The 25,810-nt window shown below is 39.0% G+C and overlaps 1 protein-coding gene across 1 annotated transcript in view; it reads left to right on the forward strand.

Annotated features, from left to right (window-relative positions):
- Fife (regulating synaptic membrane exocytosis protein fife) overlaps positions 1-25,810 on the forward strand; it is a 969,278-nt gene that overhangs the window by 73,681 nt on the left and 869,787 nt on the right. Inside the window, exon 2 of the mRNA XM_068225089.1 lies at positions 12,872-12,986. Coding sequence (XP_068081190.1) covers positions 12,872-12,986 — 115 coding nt within the window. The remainder of the gene's footprint in view (positions 1-12,871; positions 12,987-25,810) is intronic.

Consider the following 25,810-nt stretch of genomic DNA (forward strand, 5'->3'; position numbering starts at 1 on the left):
ACATATACACCGTGTAACATCCGTTTTGGTAACTTGCAGAGCCTAGCAATTCAAACGTGGATGATGATACGTGCTGGGAGTCATAAGGTAGGTAAGAGGATGATAACGAACAGTTTTAAGAATTAATAATCGTGAAACGTACAGCCATAATATGAGCTGCTACCTAAACTAAAAGGTGAGACTTACCGACGATTAATCTCAAAGACCGTTTGTAATTTTAAGAGACTAACTGGCCATAAGTAATATTTAAGGAATAATGCGGCCAAATATCATCAAATTTGTAAAGTATTTTTCATATATGAGCACAATAAAATGTTAATTAATTGTAATAATAATACTGCAACATCTGTTTTGTAATTAATTACGTAGTTTTTGTTAAGCTGGGTTAATTAATATACTTCAAATTTAAAATCGTGCAATTAAGAATTATTTAGATACTTTTAACATAGGTAATGCATGACTATTATCTGCACTTTATATATTCTATTTTCTTTTGTTCTGTCACAGAAATCATCATCTGATATTCCTAACTTCATGACTTGTTTCTTCTGTTAACTATTATAATTTGTACTAAAATAGGTTGGGTAAAATTTGATGTAGAATTTAACAAGACACTTGTATAAATCTTTAAAATGATATGCATCAAGTTATAATATGCTAGTGTATATAACCTAGGGTCTTCTTCCGACTAATTGAACGATTCAGAGCTCAATGACTGCTGCATAGACATTAGTGTTAGTTCAGTAGTACATAGTTTAGCCGAAAGAACTGAATGGTATGTCTGAATATTAAAGCGATTAGAACAATATTACTCGAGCAGTTTTTATCACGGGTATATAATAATAATAATAATAATAATAATAATAATAATAATAATAATAATAATGATAATCGCATGCCCCCGGCTACCATGTTGCAGACATTTTGATTTGACACCATTCAAACTGGCAGCGCATCACATTTTACGTTCCGTCTTCCTAAACATACATGGCAGAGAAACTAAAACTCTAGTGTGATCTTTGACTAAGATTACCATTTTTTCGGGTAAACACCGAAATGTATCACCAGAAGATTCTTGACATGCCAGCACTTAAGACATGGAGTGCCGAACGGACTTCTCCTTTACCTTCATAATTCCGACTATCTGTGCCGGATTTGAACGCTCAATATTGCAATCCAGGGCCGACAATCAACTATTGCTCCACGGTAGGAACTTGTCGATATATCACATATCATGGGATGAAAATTCGTATATGAGGACTAAATCACTTTTTCTATGCATTGCCGTATGCATAATATTTCAGAAGCACAAGGAGAGGTAACACGGCATTGCGAAAAATGTTCATTTTCTAATTTGTCAATAATTTGAACGCTACTCTAATTCCTTAACCTCTACTTTTTTCCTTAACGAGCTACTTTCAACGAGGTTCTTATGAACCAGATATGTAATCAGCCTTCATTAAAGATGGTACTGATTCTGATAATATACCAAACTTGTAGCTGTAGTCTTATTGGCGTAAATCCTCCTCGTCTAACTTAGTAAACTTGTGCAAGCTGCTGTAGGCGTTAATCTCAACTTGTAACAAGCGAACTTCTCGTCTGCCACAGTTATTCTTAACTCTTGATTCTGAACTTCAAGTAGCCACTTACCCTGTTCTCAACGACGTAATTAGTTTCGTTTTAAGTCGTACTCCTAGCCGAGAGAATAGTTCTCTTCCCTCCAACACTCCGAGTGTAAACAGATAGAGTTTCTAGCTGAGACATCTGTTTGCCAACAGTAACTTGATGACAAGCTGACTTATTGACACATGGGAATTGAGAAATAGATTACTGTTTATCCAAGGAATGGCACAAAATACCGACATACCACCCCCAGATTTGCTGAATAGTGGCGTAAACTGCTAAGCTAGGATCTGTAGTCGTCTCACTTATATTTAAGAAAATAGGAAATATTCACAGGTGGATGTAATAACATAGCTTCCCTCCAACTACCACCCCTCGAAGGTTCTCCATGGCCGGTACAGAGAATTTTCTTTTCTCCTTACTGTATATGTTAATTACCAACCTCTAGTTCCGTCTGTGGATCAGTAGTAGAGGTCCCAAGGTCGCGGGTTCAAACCCGGTAGACGTCGTCAGATTTCATAAGGAAGAACGGAGTCCATTCGATAATCCAATTGGTACGATGTACGATCCCGGTTGACACATTCGGTGTTTAACCGAAAAAATTCTAAAGAACTCAGCCGTAGACACTCAAGAGGGTTCCGTTCTATTCGTTCATCTAGTAGGCCTACAGTAAAAGGTAACTTCGAAATTGGCGATCAAATACACAGATGGCATCAAATTAAAATACCTGCACACAGAAGATGAGGCCTTACGATTATTATTATTATTATTATTATTATTATTATTATTATTATTATTATTATTATTATTATTATTCATTTTACAAGCGAATTGGCCACATAGGATCACGCTACAGCTTCATTTATATCTCGTTGTATGGAGTGTCGTCTGTTTCCAGTACTCCTTCATGCTTTCGCAGGTCTGCTTCCATTGTTTTTCTGTCGAGGCTCTTCCAGTCTCCTTAGTACTTCCTTAGCATTGAAACTATTCTAAATGTTTCATTGTATTCCTAAATTTATATGTAATGTTTGGACTCCTGAGATGTTTAACCTTTCCATATATTTCCGCCTTAACTTAGTCTATGATGAAGTGGAGTTTCTCTTCCAGATGTAATGAAATGTCTGTCTGGTGAGTCAATTTCCGTTCATTTTGTACATATTATGTCCTAAAAATTCCAGTCTCCTCTTCTTCATGGCATCCAAGTTTCTCTTCATCTTCTAGTAAACTTCTTTGTTGCTCCAATGTTTCCCTCTGTCTTCTGTCTGTACAGCGCCCATAATTATTCTGGGAATTATTCTTTCTTCTGGCTTCTCCAACTTATACTTTATGGACAGGTATTCTCTTTTAAGCACGGTGTTGTGGAGTTTTACTTTGGCATCCCGGGATATACACTTTTTATACTCCCTCCATATTTGAAACCCGATCTTCTACTGTGGATTTTTCTGGTCCAATCTGCTGTATAATCTCACCAGGGTATTTGAACTTCTTGACCCTTTCGATACGTCATACCTCTGCTGATTTATGTTCGTCATGAATATGGTCTTTTTTCTTGAGATCTTCAGTCCTGATTGGCTTTCAGTATTTTCCAAGGGGTTAAACATTTTACCGGCCTGAGTGTCTTAGACGGCACCTCGGCGTCTCCTAAAACCGTAAAAGTAGTTAATGCGACGATAAACAAGTAGCAAATATTGCCTATATATTATGCATTTCTTGCATTTCTTTTCTCGTGGTTTTAGAATCGAGTGCTGCACAGTTGGTTAGTTTTTAAGAATGTTTATGTCGTCGTTGCGCCTTGAGAAACCGTTATGTGATGATATTTGAGCTTTGAATTCTGACCATAAAGATTCTGTCATCTAAGGCTCAGTATTAAATGAACTACAGTATATCAACGGAGTTTCGTTGTGAAACATGTGCTGCGGGTCAGTATTTCTACCTTCACCATTGTTACAAAACGGTATAGACGCAACGACGATATCAAACGTTGTAGTCCACCATTCCCGGACTACTTTCTGGAGAAGATACTCGTGTTGTAAAATTAAATGTAGTACGTTGTATTATTCAGCAAAATGCAAGTGCACTGAATTAAATTGTGCATGCTTAACTTTCATTCATCTGTTAGAATGGTTGTCCAATAAATACCACCGGCATCTTAAATTTATTTACATAATGAAATATTGTTCAGATATGTAAAATTATTTTTAAAAGGAAAACGATATATTTGTCCAATTAATTTTCGTCTGCCTAATGGAAGTTCACAGTATGTTTTAATGGCTAGGAGTGAGAAGGAAGAGACTGTGGCTTTACTTAAGGTACATCCCCAGAATTTTCCTGGTGTGAAAATTGAAAACCATGGAAAACCATCTTCAGGGCTACCGACAGTGGGTTTCGAATCCATTGTATCCCGAATGAAAGCTCACAGCTGTGTGACTCTAACTGCATGGTCAACTCGCTCGGTATTTACAGTATAAATACTACGGTTCATCGAATATTTATAGAATTATTTTCTTCAAATAATTCAGGAGCTTTTATCAATATAATTATCTCTAATCCCAATCAATTTTTGAGAAAAATATTTTGTCATTACCTTTCATATCAATTTTCTAATTTTGGATGTTATAATTATTTTTAAAATAAAAATGGGTTTTTTAAGGAAAATATCCAAAGTAATAATGTTTAAGTAAACGAAATACACAACCATGAACACAACCGTAACTATTGTTATAGTTCTTGAATTTTGATTAACTTATGGAAATTGAGCCAAATCATGTAACTAAGTGACACATAGAAATGTACACACATGGACAGTTACAAAGACATCTTTTGAAGTAATGGGAATCTGTTTTTAACCGCGTTAACTATAAAAGAAGTACTTTGAAGTGAAAGTAATTTGAAAACAGTTTTGGTCCCATAAATATGTACTTCGACCATTAGTCCCTAAATGCTTTCCTCTCATATTGCCATCATCTAACTCTCAAAACGATTACTCTACTCATTATCGAGGAGAAGAATATTTGGATTGCTTTAAATGACCATAGATATAAACAGCGGGAGGTAGTCAATATTTCATATTACTTGTAAATCCAACTAAGTGAAGTCTCTCAGCTCATTCTGTTTACCTGAAGGATATTTCGCCTAAAACTAAATTTTATAATCCAAACTTGAATTTTATGGACTAAGTCTGATTTCAAAGCATATTACTGGTAAATTTCATTATGTAGCTGATATCACTTCACCTGGGACCACCCACTCCTAACGTACATATCGCGGGTGCTGACGTGAGCTTATTAAACCCATCTCTCCGATGTGATGAGAAAATCTCTACTAACTAGATTTTTGGATACTTTAGCCATTGTTGAATTTTTACGGACCTCAAAGCGAAGAGATCTTGTAGTACTCCCTGTAATAGGATTATCATATCGTGATATATCCTTTGTTCTTGCAGGCCTTCGGTTCTCAAGCTTTTAGAATTGAGTGCTGGGCAGGTGGATAGCTTTCAAGAGTGCTTATACTCAAGAGTTGTAATCTACCATTCGTTCTATAGATAAACAAATCGCCGTAGACATATTCTTCGAATGGCTAAATTTAACAAATATCCATTAGTACAAAAATTGCCACTTTCTATTATTTTCAGTAAATGTAGGTATTCCAAGTACGAGATTTACAATTTTCCTCATTTTTTGAGCAACAAGATGAACTTGTTTCAATAATTCTGTTCTTCTTACAAATTGTTGAACTTTCTCAGCCTTCATACACCTCATCTTTGATTTGCTTCTAATACTCTTTAATTATAACAACTATTCATCAATCGAAACTGAATGGAAGATGTGTTATATCGAACAACAAGTGTGTAGTAGAACATAAGCAATAAAATTTGAAAACATTCGGAAGGTGAGAATGGAAGTGAAATATTTTTCCAAACAATTAATTTGATTACAGTGGCTTCATTTATTATTTACTTCAATTTTCCTGAGTTATTTATGGAAATAAATGACTTAATGCTGTCCTTTCAGAGTACAGGTTTTTAAGACGTAGCAAGTACTCTGCGTTATACCCGCCCTTGCATCAAAAACCTACTCTTCCCCTCCTTATAGAAATGATTCTTGATTCTTGGATCATTTTTCTTCAAGTGCTTTTTTGTAGCTTAGTCCACCACTGCTAACAACAACTACACTATGGACAACTAGGATAAGGAACGGGTTTTTATCACGTATTTATGTCTGCTCCATCCAAAATGTTCGACTGATCAGGTTTCCAGGAGTGGATGACGGTCTCAAGAACCACCACTCTTGAATACATGTATTATACACCGTTGATTCTCCTTTGACCATTAAAGTATACAAGTGCTGTCTGAACATAGAACTATAGATGGATCGAAATATTCTTTCTTCTGACAAAGATCGCTTAGAACCAGTATTTTCGATTCATTTTTACTAATATCGCTAGTATTTAAAGAAAAATATTTAATCAGTCTGCTTGTGTATTGCCTGGTCTTCTTGAAAAATAAATGAAAGTTAATCTTTTCAGTACCAATTATTTAACCCGGGTTTCTCTGAATGATTTAACACTGGCTGAAATAGACTAAGTTTAGAAAAATAAATTTACAATTATTTTCAATTTACAATTTACAAAGTTAATGAACTTTTGCCGAAGGAAAACTTAACAATAATTGTCTCTCTCCTCTTTTACTAAAAAAAAAAAAAAGAAAACAACTGTTTGATCAGTTTCTATAGATTGCTTCACTTTTTTCTTTGCTATATGCTTTACGTCGCACTGACACAGATATGTCTTATGGAGACGGTGGGATAGGAAATGCCTAGGAGTAGGATGGAAACGGCCATGGTCTCAATTAAGATACAACGCCAGCATTTGCTTGGTGTGAAAATGGGGAAACCACGGAAAAAATCTTCAGGGCTGCCGACAGTGGGGTTCAAAACCCCTATTTTCCGGATGCAAGCTCATAGCTGCCCGCCCCTAACCAAACGGCTAACACTTCCGGTAGATTGTTCCACTAAAACCTCGTCTCCACAACCCTCATGAAAGTCAAACTTATCATCACTTCTGACATTATTTAAATATATCAACCTCATTTATGCTTTCATTACACCACGGCGGAGAAATAAATGAACAGAGAAGACAACTGCCCTGAACACAAGTAAAAATGCTGTAAAGTGATAAATTGAATCGACTGTCGTCTCCACTGGGCACTGTTATATGATACCACCTCGTGTTGAGCAATGGAACTGTAGATAAAACTAAACACGGTAATGGGAGTGAGTGAGACATTTGAAATCCGAGTTAACACGAGATTGGATAGGTGGAAAATCGATTGACTTTCGAGTAAACTTGAATGTGGGATGGAAAAGTGAAGTAATTGCGTATTTAATTAATTCATTAATTCATCTAAAATTTAGTGACGTAATATTCTCGAATGAAGTCAAGTGATGCAGAAAATATCAGATAAGGTCATGAATTCGCTGTGAAAGCAGATTAATGTTGCTAAATAACGTCCAAATTAACCCGAAGACATGAATTTCTAAGGTTTTTGTAACTAATGTTGGCAGAATTGTGTTCTCGTGTTAAATGCTGTTCCCTCCTTGAACCGAGTTACATAGTTGCTGCATGGCAGCATTTTTAGAAACATAATTAGGCTATATATTCTTTATAACACCGCCGTTTGTTGAATGCTTTGGGGACACGTTTTCATTTTTTCAGTATTGTATGGTGTTGTCGTACTGCAATATAGTAATGTACCCCTAGTAAATATTCAAAAATATTGACACGAACTGAAGTAATCTCTATGGAGTAAAGAAAAGTTGCTTCGCAATTTAGTGTTGGAGTAGTTAAATTAAATTTTGTTTTGAAGCATTTCCGAGAACCTCGGTCGGTTTTATGACATAAGGGTGAAAACTGTGACCAGAAGTGCACGAGTGTACCTACAGAAGACCGTTTGGACATTAGAAAGAGCAAAATAAATCCAAGGCTTTCTGGTGTTGACCTAAACGAAGACCGAAGTCTGAGTGAGCGAAAAGTGCACGTTATAATGGTTTTCAGCAGTCTATAAGTGTCTGGAAGAAAAATGTGCCGACCAGCAAAGAAGCCGTTTCTGACGAATATCATTTTCAAAATGAGATTGATATTGGACTGTGGAAGATTAGAAGAAAGTTGTATTTTCTGAGGAAATACACCTCGAAGTTTGTGGTAAGAACGTTCATTTTCTGCGTTAAGGGCAATCACAGAGAATATCAGCGCTCATATTCAACAAGCACCTAAACATCCACAAAAGATATGTTTTGGGAATGTTGTATCAATAATTGGATAGGAACTTTAATCCGTATCAAGTGATGGGCAGTGTCCAGCACTTGAAAATCCTTCCAAGAGCGGCAGTGCCTGAGTTACATAAAATTGTTCCAGATGGTGGTGGCGCCTTTTTAACGAGACCTTGCGCCACGCACACGTCCAAAAAGCGTTATAAATCTTTATTGAAATGATCCACCTTTACAATATAAAATTTATTTTATTCATTTCAAAATAACATTAAAATTATTAAAATAGGACATGTTTCGTCCACATTTCGGACATCATCAGGTAATAAGTTAAAGACAAATTTATTGGAACAATGATCATAAAAAAGCACTTGGTGAATAAAAGGTGATTAGACTGGCGAATCAGTCAATGATAATTAGGCTAAAGTACAATTCTATGTCGAAAGCCAACATACAGACGAGTTTAAAATACCTACAGTGAATACCGAATCCACATCTAAAGCATGTGTTTAGAGCTGTAAGACCAATTGCACACATTAAATTTTTTGACTATGTGATATTGACGTTGGACAAGCTTCTAAGAGTGCTGACCTCGGAGAAATTAATTTCAAGTCTCTTATGTTTGAAGGTTGATCCCGTTATATGATGAGTTGTAGGAAGGACTTTCTTTGAAAACTCCATTGACCGGGTGCCAGGTTTTACCGTCAGATGAAAAAACAGGCGTCTCCGCCGGTCTCTTGTTGTTCGACTCAGCCTGTTGTGCTGTCACTAACAGAGTTGTGTGCATGTAAATATTGTCTCTTAAGCAAGTGACAATACGGGATACACATAAAATTTATTTCTTGCAAACACATCCACTAAAGGTAAACAAATTATTTGCTAACAATAACATCAACGTGTTCCATTGGGCAAGCAGGTGGTATCAACCCGATCGAAAATGTATGGGTCATTTGCAAGAAGGGGACACAAAGCTGAATAGATCAACAAATGTGAATAGATTTTATTTCCCTTTTAAAGGATGGTTTCACAATAAAGAAATAAAGAGTATTTTTGAAAAATTGATCAAATCCTTTCCAAAACGTGTTCACCCTATTCTAAAATACAGAAGTAATATCAGGTATTACAGTGTGATTTTTCTCTTGCAGAGATGATTTTCTCTAATTTTTATTAGACAATCCTTTTTTTGCTGGCGGGACCTAGTGTTTACAGTGCAGTATGTATTCTGATATGGGCTAGAGCAATTTTGTTACTTTCATTGATCTGTCTCAGCTTTATCCTTGGCTTTGACAAAGTGAAAGTGATTGAGGTATGAGTGATGCTAGTAATATCATTCCTTCTGTAGCCAGTCCCTGCTATGAATTGTGTGAAGATATTGCTCATAGGGTTGTTTGGTTCATGCATTTCAGTGGGCTTGGTAGAATGATATGTAGTAGCAACTTCTGGCTCAGTGAGGAAAGCAACGGGAAACTACCTCTCTCCTCATTTCCCTAGTACGCCTCTTCAGTGATGCCTAGGTCATCTATGACAGCTGATGGCGGAGCTATTGAGGATCCAACCAGCCTTTGGGCTGAGGACTAAACATACATACATTGCTTGCATTAGCTTATACACTACGTATTTTTGTTGTAGAATAACCATTGATGACCGAAGTAGGGTAAACATGAAATGAAAAATAGCCAAAATAATAAGTTTCCTGCTAAGGGAATAAACTTGCTAACCTAAAACACAGATGTGCATATCAGAAAGATGTGGCACGTGGCTCTCTATGGAAGTGCATCACGGACAATAACCGGTTCAGAAAGAAGCTAATAAAAAGTATTTTAAGTGTTGTGTTGCAGGGGAACGTTAAAGATGAAATACCTGGATCGGATCCGAAATGAAGTGGTTGATGAGAAGTTAAAGCTGTGATAGGTTCGCTCAGAAGAAGGCGAGTTCGATTTATTGAGTCTTCCCGCTGGAGCTAACCCAGCCAACAACAGAAATGAATTGAAGGTAAATTCCTGGGGGTCAAGATGGTTTAACATACGACTACCCTCTATGCCCTACTTAGTACGGAAATGTGTATAGCAGAAGCCTTCATGGTCTGTAACGGATATGTCCTCGCTTTCGTAACTGGTTGTGATAACGATAGTTTTAAAGTGAAGTATATCTCGGCAAATATCTTCTCTTAACACTTACCAAATTAGAGAGAGAAAGAGGTCTGATCTTTGAAGAATGAATGAATCGGCAGAGGAAAGTAAAGGCCTCGCAGAACTAATACCGTAGGTACTGGAAGAGGTAAAGGGTTGATCAAGATAAGTCGATTTGTAAAGACGAGAATAAGGTCGGTTAGGTGGTAAATTTAGGTAGAGACTATTGTCTATTTACATACATACTCACAAAGTGATGGGTTTCAACATGGAAATCATCGACCACAATTCTTTTGCGTTTCTATCTGCTTCCAGTCCATAACTTGCGCATTCGATTCCCGGCTTCGTCTTGAATTTAAGACTTCTCTAGGTTCCGGAATAGTTTATATTTAGTCTTCACACAATGAGAAGGTAGGATGATGATAACTAGGGCCCGGATGTTTATGCAGTAATAGGTTAGAATGCAACTTACTGAAGCGAATAGTAAGTAGAGTCTACCCGCACAACGACAATGCTATAAGGTGTGCATAAACGTTAGGGGTTCGGCCCATTATAACCTCCAAGAATTCATGTTACTCCCACTACATTACGTTAGAGTGGGCTAGTCGACATTTCCTACAAAATAATTTTGTTACTAAATAATTGTTTTAGTAGGAACTGTCGACTAGCCCGCTCTTACGTAGCGCAATGGCGGTAACATGAACTCTATGGGTTGTAATGGCCCGAACCCCTAAAGTTTATACAAACCTTATAGCATTAACGTTGTGCGGGTAGAATCTACCAGGTGGCGCACGAATAGTTGACACATTTAATTTTAGAATAACAACTTTATTTTTCACAGAACATTAATGAAATTTTAGTCACAGGGAGCTTGGACCATGGAAATACATATCACTATATCACATTTTCAATGTGTCTTCCACTTCGGCGGATAACCTCTTCGAGACGAGTACACATGTTTCTGACGACTTTGCGGCAGAGGTCTTCATGAATTTCACTGGAGAGCTGCACAAACCGAGCACGCATTTTTATGAGGCTTTGAGGTCTTGAATGGAAGAGGTTTTTTTTTCAAATAGCTCCATAAAAAGAAATAACAAGCATTTAAACCTGGGCTTTAAGGAGGCGAGAAGAAACCGCCAAAAATGTTGTACTGTGGATAACGATGAGACATTACACGATCTACACATACTCCCCTCAAAAACTCAAGAACATCGTTAGCTGTGTGAAATGTTGCAACATCTTGTATAAACCACTGCGTATAAATAGGTACAGCAAGAATTTGAGGCATGAATTCGTTCTCTAGCATGTCCTTGCATAGCTGTGCATTAACTGTCTGACTGAAGAAAAATTGTCCAATTAACCCATGACTTGACAGAGCTACCCACAGACTCACTTTTTCCCATACGTGTTTTTTTTCATGAATAATGTCTGGTTTTCTGTAGCCCAAAACTACACATTTTGTTCATTAACTGCCTCTTTGAGATGAAAATAGGCTTCATCAGAGAACCAAGTGTTGAGCAGTACTTCATCTTTATCTTTAGTCCATAAGACGTGCTGCAAACTCTTCTGCCTGTGAAGATCTGTTAGCCTGTGTAGCACGGACATTTTGTACGGGTACAATTGAAGGTCACCGTGTAACATTCTTTGTACTGAATGGCGCGATATTCCACTGTCTCTTGAAGCCCCCCGTGTTGACTTGTGTGGGCTGCGCTGCATGGCGACCCTCAGGTGACTGAACTGCTGGTGCACGTGGTCGCTTTTCTTCTTTCCCACTGCCTTGTCCTTCAAAGTTTCTGTATAAGCGAAGGGTGGCGTTCCTTGCTGGTGCCCACCTAGTCTGAAATACAGCTCGAAATTTCTTTTGTGTCACCGTAACACTTTTTGATTTGCAATAAATGATAACGGTAACTGTTTTGGCGTGCTGCTGAACGGGGAGTTGGCTTTGGTCGGCCATGGTAGAAAGCTCACTGGAATGCAGGCATTTGGAGACAAAGCAGTAGTGTCACCTCTACAGATATTTAGATGAAACAGGGAAGGTGTGCGTGAAATTTTAACAACATAGTACATAAGTTGCATTTTATATTTGATTTTCAAATGTGTAAACTATTCGCTTCAGTAAGTTTGCATTCCAACCTATTACTGCATAAACATCCGGGCCCTAATAATAACCAATTCTCTGTTTTTCTAGACGTGAATTTCCATTTCAATTCGCTGCAAAAATTGGATTGTTATCTATAGCACTGTGCCTTCTGGCTTGGGCTAGAACAATTTTTTTACCTTCATTTATCTGTCCCAGTCTCATCCTTGGCTTTGACAACATGAAAGTGAAGTATGAGTGATGCTAGTAATATAATTCCTTATACAGCCAGTCTCTGCTGTGAATGGTATGAAAATATCGCTCATAGGGTCAGTTGGAGGGTGGATTTCAGTGGTTTGGGAGACTGATATGCAGTAGCAACTTATGGGTCGGCGAAGAGAGCAACGGGAAACTACGTCACTACACATTTCCTTAGTACGCCTCTTCTGTGACCCCTGGGCCATCTATGATGGCTGATGGCGGAGCTGTTGAGGTCCAAAGCAGCCTCCGGGCTGAGCACTAAACATACAACAAAGTTCAAGGCTCTTTCGTTTCCAGTCTTACTTCCGAATTACTAAATTACAAACACAAATACACACTGAGTACAGTGAAGACATCTTGACAGGCTACAAAGCCGACTTTACATAAATAAGGCTCACGGGACTATTGATTTCATAGTTCGTGTCCCGTAACTTGAAGTAGCCAAGCAATGTTTTCCTTAGAATAAAACATGTAAAGTACGAGTTCAACAATAATAAGATCTGCACTTCATTTTCCAGATGGTGACAACCAATGAGCCCACCGCAGGAACAGAGCAGTCAGCCGAGTCCGGAACTGCTCTCAGCAAACTGCGGCAGACTCTCTCCTCCAGTCTCATGACGGCCCAAGACAAAGGTATGTACAACCTATTTCATCGACTGAATGATATTCATCCAGCCAGTGCATTTAACAACGTGTGTTAAGCGACTAATGTCTACCATTTTGTTTCGTGGTGTTTGAAGAACACCGAATGCATGAATCAAAACAATGATATTCCACTGTATAGTATGCATTGCATTGCCAAAATATTTCATCAACTGTGAGATATGTTCAAAAACTGCTCATGGTGAAATTCTGAATGGATAAGATAAAAATGCCCATCGGAGCTGTTCATTGAAGAATGAACAGCGATGCATGAGCTGGCGCGCTGTCATGGTGGAGGTTCGAGGAGTTATGTTTCCTCAGGTCTGGTCGTTTTCTCCGGACAATTTCTATCAAACGTCTCAGAATTCGAGATAAGACCCGCGGTTTATCGTTTGACCCTCGGGTGGGAATTCATGGCGACCTGATGCTCTTTCTTTGGTCTCGGCGAATTTCCTCCACATCACTCTGCATCTCGGTAAGCATTTCCCCAGTTTGAAGCAGAAGCAAATGTTGATATGCCCCTGGTAGTATTCGGACATTTCAACAATTGCAATACATTCCGCGCACACTCGCTAACTAATAGCCACCGGACGATAACTAATTCCTTCACAAATGTTTGGCAAATGGCTATATACTTACGAAGAATAACACTACACAGCACCACGTACCGGAAACAACTAACACTTCACATTTGTGCGGCATTTTCAGGTACGTTTATTTTCTCAACAGGCCTTGAAAATACAATACGTACAATATGCATTGCCTTGTTTAACGTTAGTTGTGTAACAATTTTATCACAAAATTGTCGACATAATCCAATATATTATATACACCGGGTGAATTATCCACCTCTATTTCAAGGAATTTGTGCAACCCCTAGCTTACAATCTAACGTAAAAACATTTCCACTTGTTGTCCGAGTTCGTTTTTGGTGCATAGCTTGGAATACGTGTATTGACAATCCAGTAATAAGAAGGTAATAACTAGTTAACGCATAGAACAACTTTTGTGCATCCTACATCGCCCCCAGTAACTATGATCAATAGTAGTTATGATCATATATCACGTTTGACTTGCACAACGTGATGCAATATGCCCGGTACAGACGACTGACTGGTGATCAGATCGTGTGTTATGGCTCATTAATCTGATGTGCGGGTTGTTTTAGGTTTGCATTGTGCTCATCGTCTTCGTTACCATCAGATTTCCCTGGCACGTTACGAACAGGTAATTTCCAAAGGACATCGTTTCACGCAGCCATGTTTAACACCTTTGGAACGTAATCCGAAGTCGGTAGTCTTCGTCCAAGAAATTTTTCTTAGTATAAGCATCGTACTTCTCATGCATTACGTCTTGTTTCAGTGTAACGTAATGTGTCACTCCCGTGCTCATCACGTTATACACAGTGGCTGCCTGTACAATAATTGTGTCTGTAATGCATAGGCACCTTCTTAGTCCTTTCCCACCTTTGCGCTGCCCAAATCAAGTACATAGACAGATTTGACTTAGTTCAACAGGTATAGTGTGTTGAAACATGTCCTTCTTAAAAAAGTCCTGATATTGGTAACCATTCCTAATGAGTGGAGTATGTATAGTCGCCCAAAAATGAGCATATATTCCTCACGTTTAGGCTGCCTTTAGACGTACCACTTCGTAAGCACACCACAATCACACAACAGTGGTTGGCTGTGGGCGGTGTCGAGCTCTTATGGAAATGCAATATTGCTTCCCATGTATCACATACTGCAGTAAAATTCAACCAGTGGACGATATCACTCACAAAAACGTCGCTGGCAATGGTCGAACGCAAATCACACGGGTAAAACGCCAACGGCACGCCAACTACACGCCAGTGATAGTGCTGCGAACCTCACGCTCGGCTCCTCACTTCAGTCTATCACTTCGTTTCCAGTCGGTGATACCTATTTACGCTCTAGCGCTGCTGCAAAATGGCTAACGAAGGTGATTCCTTTGGTACGGAATTCTTTATTGGAGAGATACACAATTTACCAAACATATAGGATTATCTAACTGCTCCTCATAGCAACAGCATAGAAGAGGCAAAGGCTACGGTTTTCTAAAATAGGATGAATCCAATAAATTATTTGGATGACGATGGCTTCGTCGACGATACAAAAATCACAACAATGCTTCCTCTTCGAAATCCATTTCAGCACTTACGGGTGTAGAGTGGTTGGAAATTTTGTGGTCGATACGAACTTCAAATAACCACAAATAACCACTTAATTGTGGTTAAGAGTGGCCCATTGTAGCCACAGCTGAACCACTCAAGAACCACCGTTTTGTAGTTGCAAGGTGGTACGTATGAAGGTATCCTTAATTTTCTTGTACCACTTATCCCATACCTGAGGGTTCGCGGTTGCGACTGTGCCGTACATGTCGATTTCGCCCTGTTTTACGGCCGATGCCCCTCCTGACGCCAACACTATGTTGAGTGATGTAATCACAGTTGTGTGTTTCAGTGACAGTTGGTACTGTGGTATTATGTTAGAATGTTAAGGTTCCTCACATTTAATATTTGATCAGACATAATATTAATTATTATCAAAATATAATTCACCTCTCGTATAGATATAAATCTTGTGGATGTTCATAAAAAACATTTCTAAAGGTTAAATAGTTTTCCTTGAAAAGAGGAATGGCGGCCTAGGCCAACCAAGTACACATTTCTCCAGTGACAGTTCTATAGTTTGTATAGTACATTAAAATTCCATAAGATGGCATTAGATAATTGGACTTCGCTCTCCATAAAAGATTACGGTGTTTCTAAATTTACTGCTTCTTGTACAGTTTTAGCGTTCGCATGGAAGACTACTTCAGGCTTAATGAACACAAAATTGCTGTAACATGTCGCGCAGGATATGACTAAGGTACACTAAACTCGTGGCAACTTGTATATATTTAAGAAAAATTGGCACAATTGATTCACTCAGTGCACAGACCTATTATGTGAGTCTGAAAAGAAGGCGCGGCATCTTGTAGGTACGGCACATTCTACATTGAGCACCAAACATGAGTCGTAATAGCCAGTGCGAGCTCTTTGAAAGAGATGCGTGTGCATTATTAAACTGTTCATTATGCAGCCCTTACAGTAAATGTTCAACTAAAGCACAATAACACTATCACTTTGGAACTTCACAAGAGTACCTCAGTTCGCAAGTCACCGCGGACGGAACAGGTGTTTATTGTCGGGCCATGAGACTAGAGCCTAGCGCATCGCAGGTGCCATACTCACCCCTCGCATTCTTTACGCGCCTCCACCCGACTTCTCACAGACGACTACAGTATATTCGATACTAGATTATTAAGTAGGATTCATACAAATGTTTAAATTTTCGAAAATGACACTGTGTTGTGAATACGGATACAGCAGAAAACAGGAATCGACAACTCTATCACATTTTGACCGACTGAAGAATTATAACTTTAATTAGGGAAGTAGGATAACATCTTCCTTCACAAAATGTTTATCTAACACGCTCAGAACGTTTTAATCAAACTTAGAACCTAAGGTAGTAATGTAGTACTCTCTTCGTTATTTTTTTTTGCAAGTTGCTTTACGTCGCACCGACACAGATAGGTCTTATGGCGACGATGGGATAGGCAAGGCCTAGGAGTTGGAAGGAAGCGGCCGTGGCCTTAATTAAGGTACATCCCCAGCATTTGCCTGGTGTGAAAATGGGAAACCAAGGAAAACCATCTTCAGGGCTACCGATGGTGGGATTCGAACCTACTATGTCCCGGATGCAAGCTCCACAGCCGCGCGCCTCTACGCACACGGCCAACTCGCCCGGTCTCTTCGTTATTAACAGGCCAGGGACTTCTCGGAAACAACTTGGCGAACGAAATGGAATTCGATCAGGAGCTCTCAATCTTACTTAGGCTAATGCAAGAAAGATAGTAGAGCTGGGTGAATCAGCAAAGAGGATGTGTTACAAGAAGTTAATGATATTCGTGTAAGGGGACATCATGAGGAAGAGATAGGAGATTATAACGTGTTCTTAACAGGAACTGGAAGAAAGGAAGTTCAGAGTGTGGAGAAGAACTCTTCATCAGGAATACCAATGCACGCAACATAGCTTCTGTTAGGCACGTAAATGAGCGAATGACGTGAGTAAATTTAGCTGCTGGGGGAATCAGGACGAGAATTGCCTCAGTCTATTCATCATTTGAGAGTGAAGTTTACTTTTATAAAACACTATCTGATATCGTAATAAGGGTCAACGGTAAAGATACTTCAAAACGAGAGGTGAAAATAGAGCTCAAGGATATAAAAAGGTGATGGGTAAATGTGGGGAAGAAATGGAGCCTAATATGAATGGTAAACGTTTGCCGGACTTTTGTGCTAGTATGGGATTAGGAGTCACGAATACATTCTTCAATTACATGGCTGGTCACTGTTACACATGGGAGGGTAGGGGCACCAGATCCATAACAGATTGTATCACAACAGACTTTGAAATCAGGAAATATGTTTGGAATGCAGGTATTCTGGTTATTCTTCGACTATACAGACCATTATCTGATCTGTGATTAGCTATATCAAGACCTAGGATAGAGAGAAAGAAATCTGTTTGCAGAAAAATCAGGGTATAAAATCTCCAGGACGAGGTATTTAAACAGTAGTACGCGGATATGATTAGTGAAAAGTTCCAAGCAATAGAGAGCAAGCAGGTTCAGGATATCGAAAGAGAATGACTGGCATACAAGGATTCTGCGGTAGAATCAGCAAGGGAATACACGCGAACAACTGTGTGTATAGATGCGAAAAACTAACATATTGGAGGAATGAGGGAGTCAGAACGGCTTGTAAACGTAAAAATAAGGCGCACAAGAACTGACTCCAAACAATCGATTGATGCAGACGGAGAATTGTATGCTGATGAAGAATGGAAGCGAAGCCAGTAATTGTTTAATACAAGAAGAAGCCATGCGAAGATTTTTGTAATAACCTGGAAAGACAAGATCAAGCGGCAGTCAAACCTTTCTAGAGAGTAATAAAAATCTTAGAAATGGTGGGAAACTGAAACTGAATAGTGTTTTGGGTAAATTAGATGAACTCATATTAGATTCTAGGGGTCAATGGACAAGTGAAAGGAATATATTGAAAATATTCTCAGCTTAAAAGGAAATCTTGCTACTGAGGTCGCGAACAACTGAACTCATGGGGAGGAGTACAAAGATGTCAGTGAAAAAAATGGAAAGGTTGGTAAAAACTCCATTTTCATAGTCTAGCAGAAATAGACGAAATTATAGCACAAATGGTGAATTATAGTGGGAAGGCAGGGATGAAATGGAATCGTGGCGTACTAACAACCGAATACAAGGATGACGAAACAACTGACGGCACAAGACCGCCATAACTCAGTTTCGATTGCCAGTACTACCACGAAAGAGACAAGAGGCCATTCAAGCGCGATATCACGATAACTACTTAGGGTAGGCACCGATAAAAACGCAGACACAGGATTGGGAAGGGATGGAATCCGGGCGGAACCAAAGGTCAAAAGGAACTCAACAAAGGGTGGATCCAGAGGAATAGGATAGAGAAATTCGGTTGAAATACCCTGAAACACTAAGTAGTTTTAATCACATAAAAATTTAATAAATAAGAATATTTTAACAAAGGGGAGTAACACACATAAATAATTCATAAAATTAACAAGAACTAAATTAAATAAAGAATAAGAAATTAATCCATTCCCTAGAATCATATTAAATCACAAACCTATTTCTTATACTTTTCACGCGAACTGCAGCTCTTTTTTTTTTTTTGTAAGACGAAAACCTCTAAATCAATAATCATATGATTATACTGGGTTTAGAGCTCTCAATCAACATTTTTAAAAGAACGGGGTACCCCTCTTAGTTGAAAAAATGTTTCTATTAGAATATTGAAGAGCACCGAAAATAACACTATCATTTAAAGGTCACATAAGAAATAAAATTAAGAAGAAAAACCAGAAGGGTAGAAGACATATCCCCACCAACTAATTCAAAATACCACAAGTGGTAGAAGGCGAAGTAGGAAATTAGAAAATGTACAAGTCGGCGACATGTCAAAACACGACATATTCACACCAAAAATAATTAATTTCACAAAATCACATCACACATTAAACCGAGGAAATATAGTAACGATCACATTCCATAAATCACATCGTCAATGTTGTATAATATGAGGTAAAATAAACCACAGTCATCACCAATCAGGTCTTGACCTCTACACCACCCAAGCGTCAGATGCACAACGCTTCTCGAAGGACAATTAATTCGTAACGGTGATGCAATGCATATCACATTATATCATATCTTATCAGTCCCCATAATCTTGACATAACAATGGCATAACCGTTGCAAGATGGAGCGACAACAATAGCAAGAATTAAGGTTACAAGAAACAGAATAAATCCGTAACATTGAAGCAAATAAAGCTCCAAAAGGACAATAGCACCTTCAATATTATATAGAAAATACATGAGTTCCAAGAAGACCTACTAATAGTAACCCAAGAAAATTAAGTGAAGTATAACACATCTGAGAACGATAAATTTAAATATTAACAATGATAATAACATGCTACTAGGCCTTAGCAGAGCCTAGAATAGTCTTTAAATATAATACTGAAAGAACCCGTAATTACGGGGACCACATGTTGTTTTGGTTTTAAGGCCGTCAAAGTACATACCGGATATCACCTTGAAATTTAGAGGGGAACAGAAAGAATTGATATCACACAGCACTAATCCGCCACCTTAAGAATAAAATTAAAAACAACCAGATGACTTATCACGGTAGGTTCTGATAAATAAAAGGTTCCACAGCCACTTCAGTCTCTTAACTAGGGTGGACGGTAATCTTTTCCCTTAGCCATAATGGCTAGACAGAGCGTCTCTTCAAACACAGCCATCCTGGAGACGATCAGATGCCGACACTCTGTTCACAGAGTAGGACCACAGGTCAACGCACGTTGACAATTGACTAACCCGCAGCGGAGTCAAGGAAAAGCCGTAGAAATTACTCAACGTCGTCCAATGAAGATATTAGATGTACCACAATTAACAAATCGCAGCCAATTGCTGTCTAGTAGTTCATGGGACATTGTTAAATGATACATTTTAAAGTCCACGCATACTAACAGTCATAGATGGCAGTAGTTATACCAGTACTCTTTGAATTATACCGCCACAGAATGGAATGATAGTAAGGTACCTTCTGATTGGACGAAAGCAGTAATAGCGCCTGTCTATAAGCAAGGGAAAAACTATTGATGTATTTCATTAATGAGCTTACCAGACAAGGTGTTTACGGGCATTTTGGAAGGGAGAGTGAAATCAACGTTTGAGAGTAAGTTGAACGAAAACCAGTGTAATTTCAGACCACAGAAGGGCACTCAGGATCAGATCTTCAGTATGCGCCCGATAATTAAAAGTTCTACCAGAGGAATGGATAGAGTGGAGAAGGAAATTACATTAAGCTTACTGACAGATTTTGGTTAATAGGGTAGATTACTTAATGCAATCAAAAGCAATTGAGCAATTGGGTTGCAATGAGAATCGATAGTAGAATGAGTTCTTAGTTCAAGATACTTACAGAGGACTGGGAGTGTTGGCCATGTGGTTAGGGGCACGCAGTTGTGAGCTAGCATACGGGAGATAGTGAGTTCTAAACCGACTGTCGGCAGACCTAAAGATGGTTTTCCGTGGTTTCCCATCTCCACACCAGGCAAATGCTGGGGCTGTACCTTAATTAAGACCAGAGCCGCTTCCTTCTCACTTCTAGTCTTTTCCTATCCCATTGTCACCATAAGACATATCTGTGTTGGTGCGACGTAAAGTCAATTGTAAAGAAAAAAGAAAATTATGGACTCGGTCATGGATGGTAAGAGAACTAGAGGGAGACCAATACGGTGATGGTTAAACTCGATTTCTAATGATTTTAAGATCAGTGGGATGGAACTAAACGAGGCCATAGAGATAGTTACAAACAGAGGATTGTGGAGGCGAATAGTAAATTCACAAAGATTTGCAGACTGAACGCTGAAAGGTATAACAGTCTATAATGAGTCTGTATATTACTAGGGAACTCTTTAAAATTACGGGTTCTAATCAAGTCTTCATGATATGCATTTCATACTGTTACTGCGTGAGATGAGGTGGAAATTAATCTTAACTTTACCTCAAGTTGTTGGTAACACCAGAATGTTTCTCAAGCCTCACACAGATCATATCAATCTTAAGGAGGCGTCGTGCTATGAAACTAGGCGGGGTAACTCACTTAGTAAACTTTATTAGCTCTTGTAGTCAAGAACTCCTACATCTCTCATCATCCGCCAAGCTTTGCCTCAGCTGTCTGGTTCCAAGATAATTCAAATATCGGATGTGCATTCTCTGGGTATTAAATGAAGAATTAATATATTTTATAACAGGGAGCGATTTAATATACTACTGTACTTAGTAGGGAGCGGTTTAGAAGGCAGTGTTCGGTAGAATTAAACTTTTTTTTACCGAACTACTGGTCTGTAAGACGTCCGTAAATTACAGGAATTCTAAAGTGGGGTGAGCACCGCAAAAAATGCAGACATTCCAACATAAAAATAATGGGAATAAAGGATCTCATAAGGCTTGTTGAAGGATGTTGGAACCTGGCCTATGTTACTATACTTCCGCTCCTTACTAAGATGATTTCTGTCTTCATTTTCAAGATTCATCTATCCCACACAACACTACCTCGCGGAGAGTTAAATAAGGAGTAGGATATTTTTAAAAGTGATCCTAACATTTACGAAAATGATCGCATGCTACTCCCAGAGTGGGCTGAAAATCAGTTTATACTCATTGACCTTTTAACTGGAGATGATGTTTACCTTCGTCTCTGTATAGTTACTGATAATGAATGTAACGGAATATTACACAACCCAAATTCTACGAACAAGAATATATACTTAGTATGGAAAGCCGTAAGAATACATTATATTAGCGCAATCCCTGTCATTTTAACTGTGAGAATGTACAAATACGAGGGCTGCAAATAAAGTATGGACATGTAGTCCAGACACTCGCAGGAGTTCGGGCATGCGCAAATAGGATACGGGAGCGGTCAAGTGCTGCTGTTGTCGATGTGTAGTGTGTGTTTAACTGGCATCCATTTGGGAGTGTTGTTGCTTTGTGACGTTGAAGTGAAGAGTGTCGATGTCACCTCTGTAAAGCATGTTTTCAAAAGATGTTCAACGTTCGTGCCAGATTGTCCTTGGCAAAAATGCTTCAGAATGTTATCGAGGATTACGTGATGTCTGTGGTGAGAATGCATTGCCGTATAAGATGGTTGCACGATGGTTCAAGGCATTTCGTGCAGGTCAGAATGAGACTGCGAATTTGCACCGCGTCCATTCATCAACATCAGATTGACATCGTGAGTGGCCTCGTTTCCGCAGACCATCGATGGAGTTATCCGTAGAGGCTAGTCTCAGTCATCAATCGGTGTGTCACATACTGATGAAATGTCTCAATATGAGGGAAATTTTGTCTCGTCGGGTTCCACATCAACTCACCGACGTACAGAAATGGCACCGGTATGCACTGGTTGGCATCCACCTGGTCAGATACCGCAGCGAAGGAGCGGCATTTCTGCAGCGTACCATTGATGAGACGTGGGCTCGAGGCTGAACTGAAGCGTCAAGCAAACGAATGGCGTCACAGGAACGCAGTCGGGTGAAGCTTATCCTGACTGTGGTATACGACAACGAGGGTGTTATTCTTACGCACGCTGTGTCTGAGGGACAAACAGTCAACAGTGACCACTATTGCCGATGTCTGGAGCGACAGTTAAGTCCGGGTATGTGGCGCAAACGTCCACGTTCACTGCGAGATTATCGCCCTATCGTGTTGCTTGACAATGCATTTTATCATCTCGCAGACGATGTCAAACTCTTATTTCAACGGTAGCATTGGGAGGTCTTTGAACACCCTCCGTACTCACCAGACATGAGTCTTGCTGACTTTGACCTGTTTCCGAAGTTGGAGTAACTCCCTGGCCGCCAATTTCCAGACATGGCATCTGTACTCCGCGCAGTAGGGCACTTGTACAAGTATAATTGCGGAATCGGAGGAATGTAATGTAATTGTACTTGTTGGTTTATTAAATATTTCGTTCTATCAATATTTTCTCTACTAGTGACTGAGGTATGAGCGATGCTAGTAATGCCAATCCTTATGCAGCCAGTCCCTGCTATGAATGGTCGGTTGGTGTATGCATTTCAGTGGGCTTGGCAGACTGATATGTAATAGCAACTCTGGCTCGGTGAGGTAAGCAACGGGAAACTACCTCACTCATTTCCCCAGTACGCCTCTTCAGTGATGCCTAGGTCATCTATGACAGCTGATGGCAGAGCTGTTGAGGATCCCATCAGCGGAATCGCTGACGGACTGAACATACTTATTTGTAGCCTTCGTATTACATATTCTGTTGAAAAAAGTGTTCCTACTCGTATATGGTGTTAATGTAGAAAGTCAAGAAAGTATTTACCTTTATTCCTCTCCAAATTACAAGAATGAGTGAGGGTGATTACGAAATAACAGAAAACTCTTTTAACCGGAAGGAAATAATGTACATCGTCTTGGCTTTCCTCTGGACATCATAAGAATCAAGGATGATGTTTTCATTACTTTTTTATTCAATTCAAGTGAAAAACTAATATTTTATTAACAATAAACCCATGTTCAAGCATACGTTTAGTATTGTAAAGGTATGTTTTTTATTTTATCAAAATTATTGCCTACCAATGTTGTGAAATGGAACTATCCAAGGCAAAGCAGTAATGATAAAAATCATGTACTGGCGAACCCCGATCACTTGATAAGCGACTCACAAAGCCAGTAAACACCACGTAGTTCGGAATGAATCAGTGATGGAGGTACGAACGGACAATGAATGCTGTGGCTGATCCTGATTATTAGACAAATGCAGATTACGGTTTATATGTACTTCAGACTAAAATAACAAGTAAAAATTACAAGACCTTACTTTTAATTATATTTCTGTTAAAATCTGCAAATACTTCACTAAAATCGGACGAATGACCACTGACATCCCTCAGTGGCATCTCTTGTAGTTTGGATGAAGCTCAGGAACTACTAGTGGTTCGTGGTTGTTGGATGCAGAGTTGGCTTCGGCCATAACGGTGAGCACGTTCTGCATTACTGCAGACTAACCAAGCCGAGTGAGTTTTGGCTTACCGAGGGCCACGGCTCTACCGTCGCTCTACAGCTCTGCATTCGGGAGACGGTGGTCCACAGAATTGTTATTCTATGGTTTTCCATTATGTTGCACTCAGGTGAATGCCGGGACAGTTCCTGGTATAGGCCACGGCCGCCAAACCCTCACTTTCTTCAAACATCGCTCTCACCGAATCATATATCTGTAAAATGATTTACAACCTATTTGCAAAATATTGGAAATATTCAAGTGAGTAGTACAGAAGGACACTCCATTCTACCTGATATTCCTCATGAGATTTTCTGATAAAAAAGGCAAAGGGGGCATGGTTCAGTAAGGTACAAAACGAAATGCAGGAGATAGGGATCTCATTTGAAGATATCCAGGAGCGTGTCCCACTTAAGAAAAAAACTCCAAGAACATCAGAGTTTCCTACCAAAGCCGAAGATGAAAACTGTAAAGGCATGGACGGAAGAGCGAAAAGAGTAACACCGTATACGAATGAAGGAATACTGGACCAGCATTAATGCTCAAGGGAAACAGTTGAAATGACGTGGTCCTTAGTTGGCCGAAAGAAATAATAATAATAATAATAATAATAATAATAATAATAATAATAATAATAATAATAATAATAATAATAATAATAGGAACCGGGTTCTTAGTAATGCTATAGGCTCAGGGTGGCATTCTTTGGTGGTTGTTTTCTTACGGGAATGCCTTTGCTGGAGAGATGTAGTGTTTACACTGCACTATGTCCTCTGGTATGGGCTAGAATAAATTTGTTACTTTCGTTGACCTGTCTCAATCTCTTCCTTGCCTTTGACAATATGAAAATGACCGAGGTATGAGCGATGCTAGTAATACCGTTCCTTATGCAGCCAGTCCCTGTTATGAATAGTGTGAATGCATCGCTCACAGGGCCAGTTGATGCATGCATTTCAGTGGGCTTAGCAGACTAGTATGTAATAGCAACTTTAGGCCCGGTGAGGAAGTCAACGGGAAACTACATCACTTTCATTTCCCTAGTATGCCTTTTCAGTGACGCCTAGGCTGTTTATGGCAGCTGTTGGCAGAGTTGTGGAGGATCAAACCAGCCTTCGGGGTGAATACCCAACACACATATCTTAAGGGAAAATACTGCAAGATAATCATTCGTCGACATATCTTACAATGAAATTTTACATAAAAAGTTCTGATAGTATCGAATTCATCTCTCCAAATATTCTTCTGAAATTGACTACATCCTCGGAATAAGGATACAACCAACAAATTTTTGAAAAGTGAGATTTCAGTGGAAATAGCGTGTATCATCACCCCTCCATGTCGCAGTGTCATCTTAATATCTTATATTTGAACTTCAAGCTGGTTTACGGCCAGCAGAACTTTGTCCTGCGCGGTGTAAGGATGGAACATCAGTCAAGAGGGTGGTCAGTGCTTGTGTCGGTTCATCACCAGGTGTAATAGATCATTTAAATAAAGTCCATAGAAGAAATCCCGTCCATATTTTGAAATATTTTCTTGATATTTTTATAGTTATTGTTGTTATTTTTACTGTTTCCCTAATATTATTTTCAATT

This window comes from Anabrus simplex, chromosome 1, assembly GCF_040414725.1.
Source record: "Anabrus simplex isolate iqAnaSimp1 chromosome 1, ASM4041472v1, whole genome shotgun sequence".
NCBI lineage: Eukaryota > Metazoa > Arthropoda > Insecta > Orthoptera > Tettigoniidae > Anabrus > Anabrus simplex.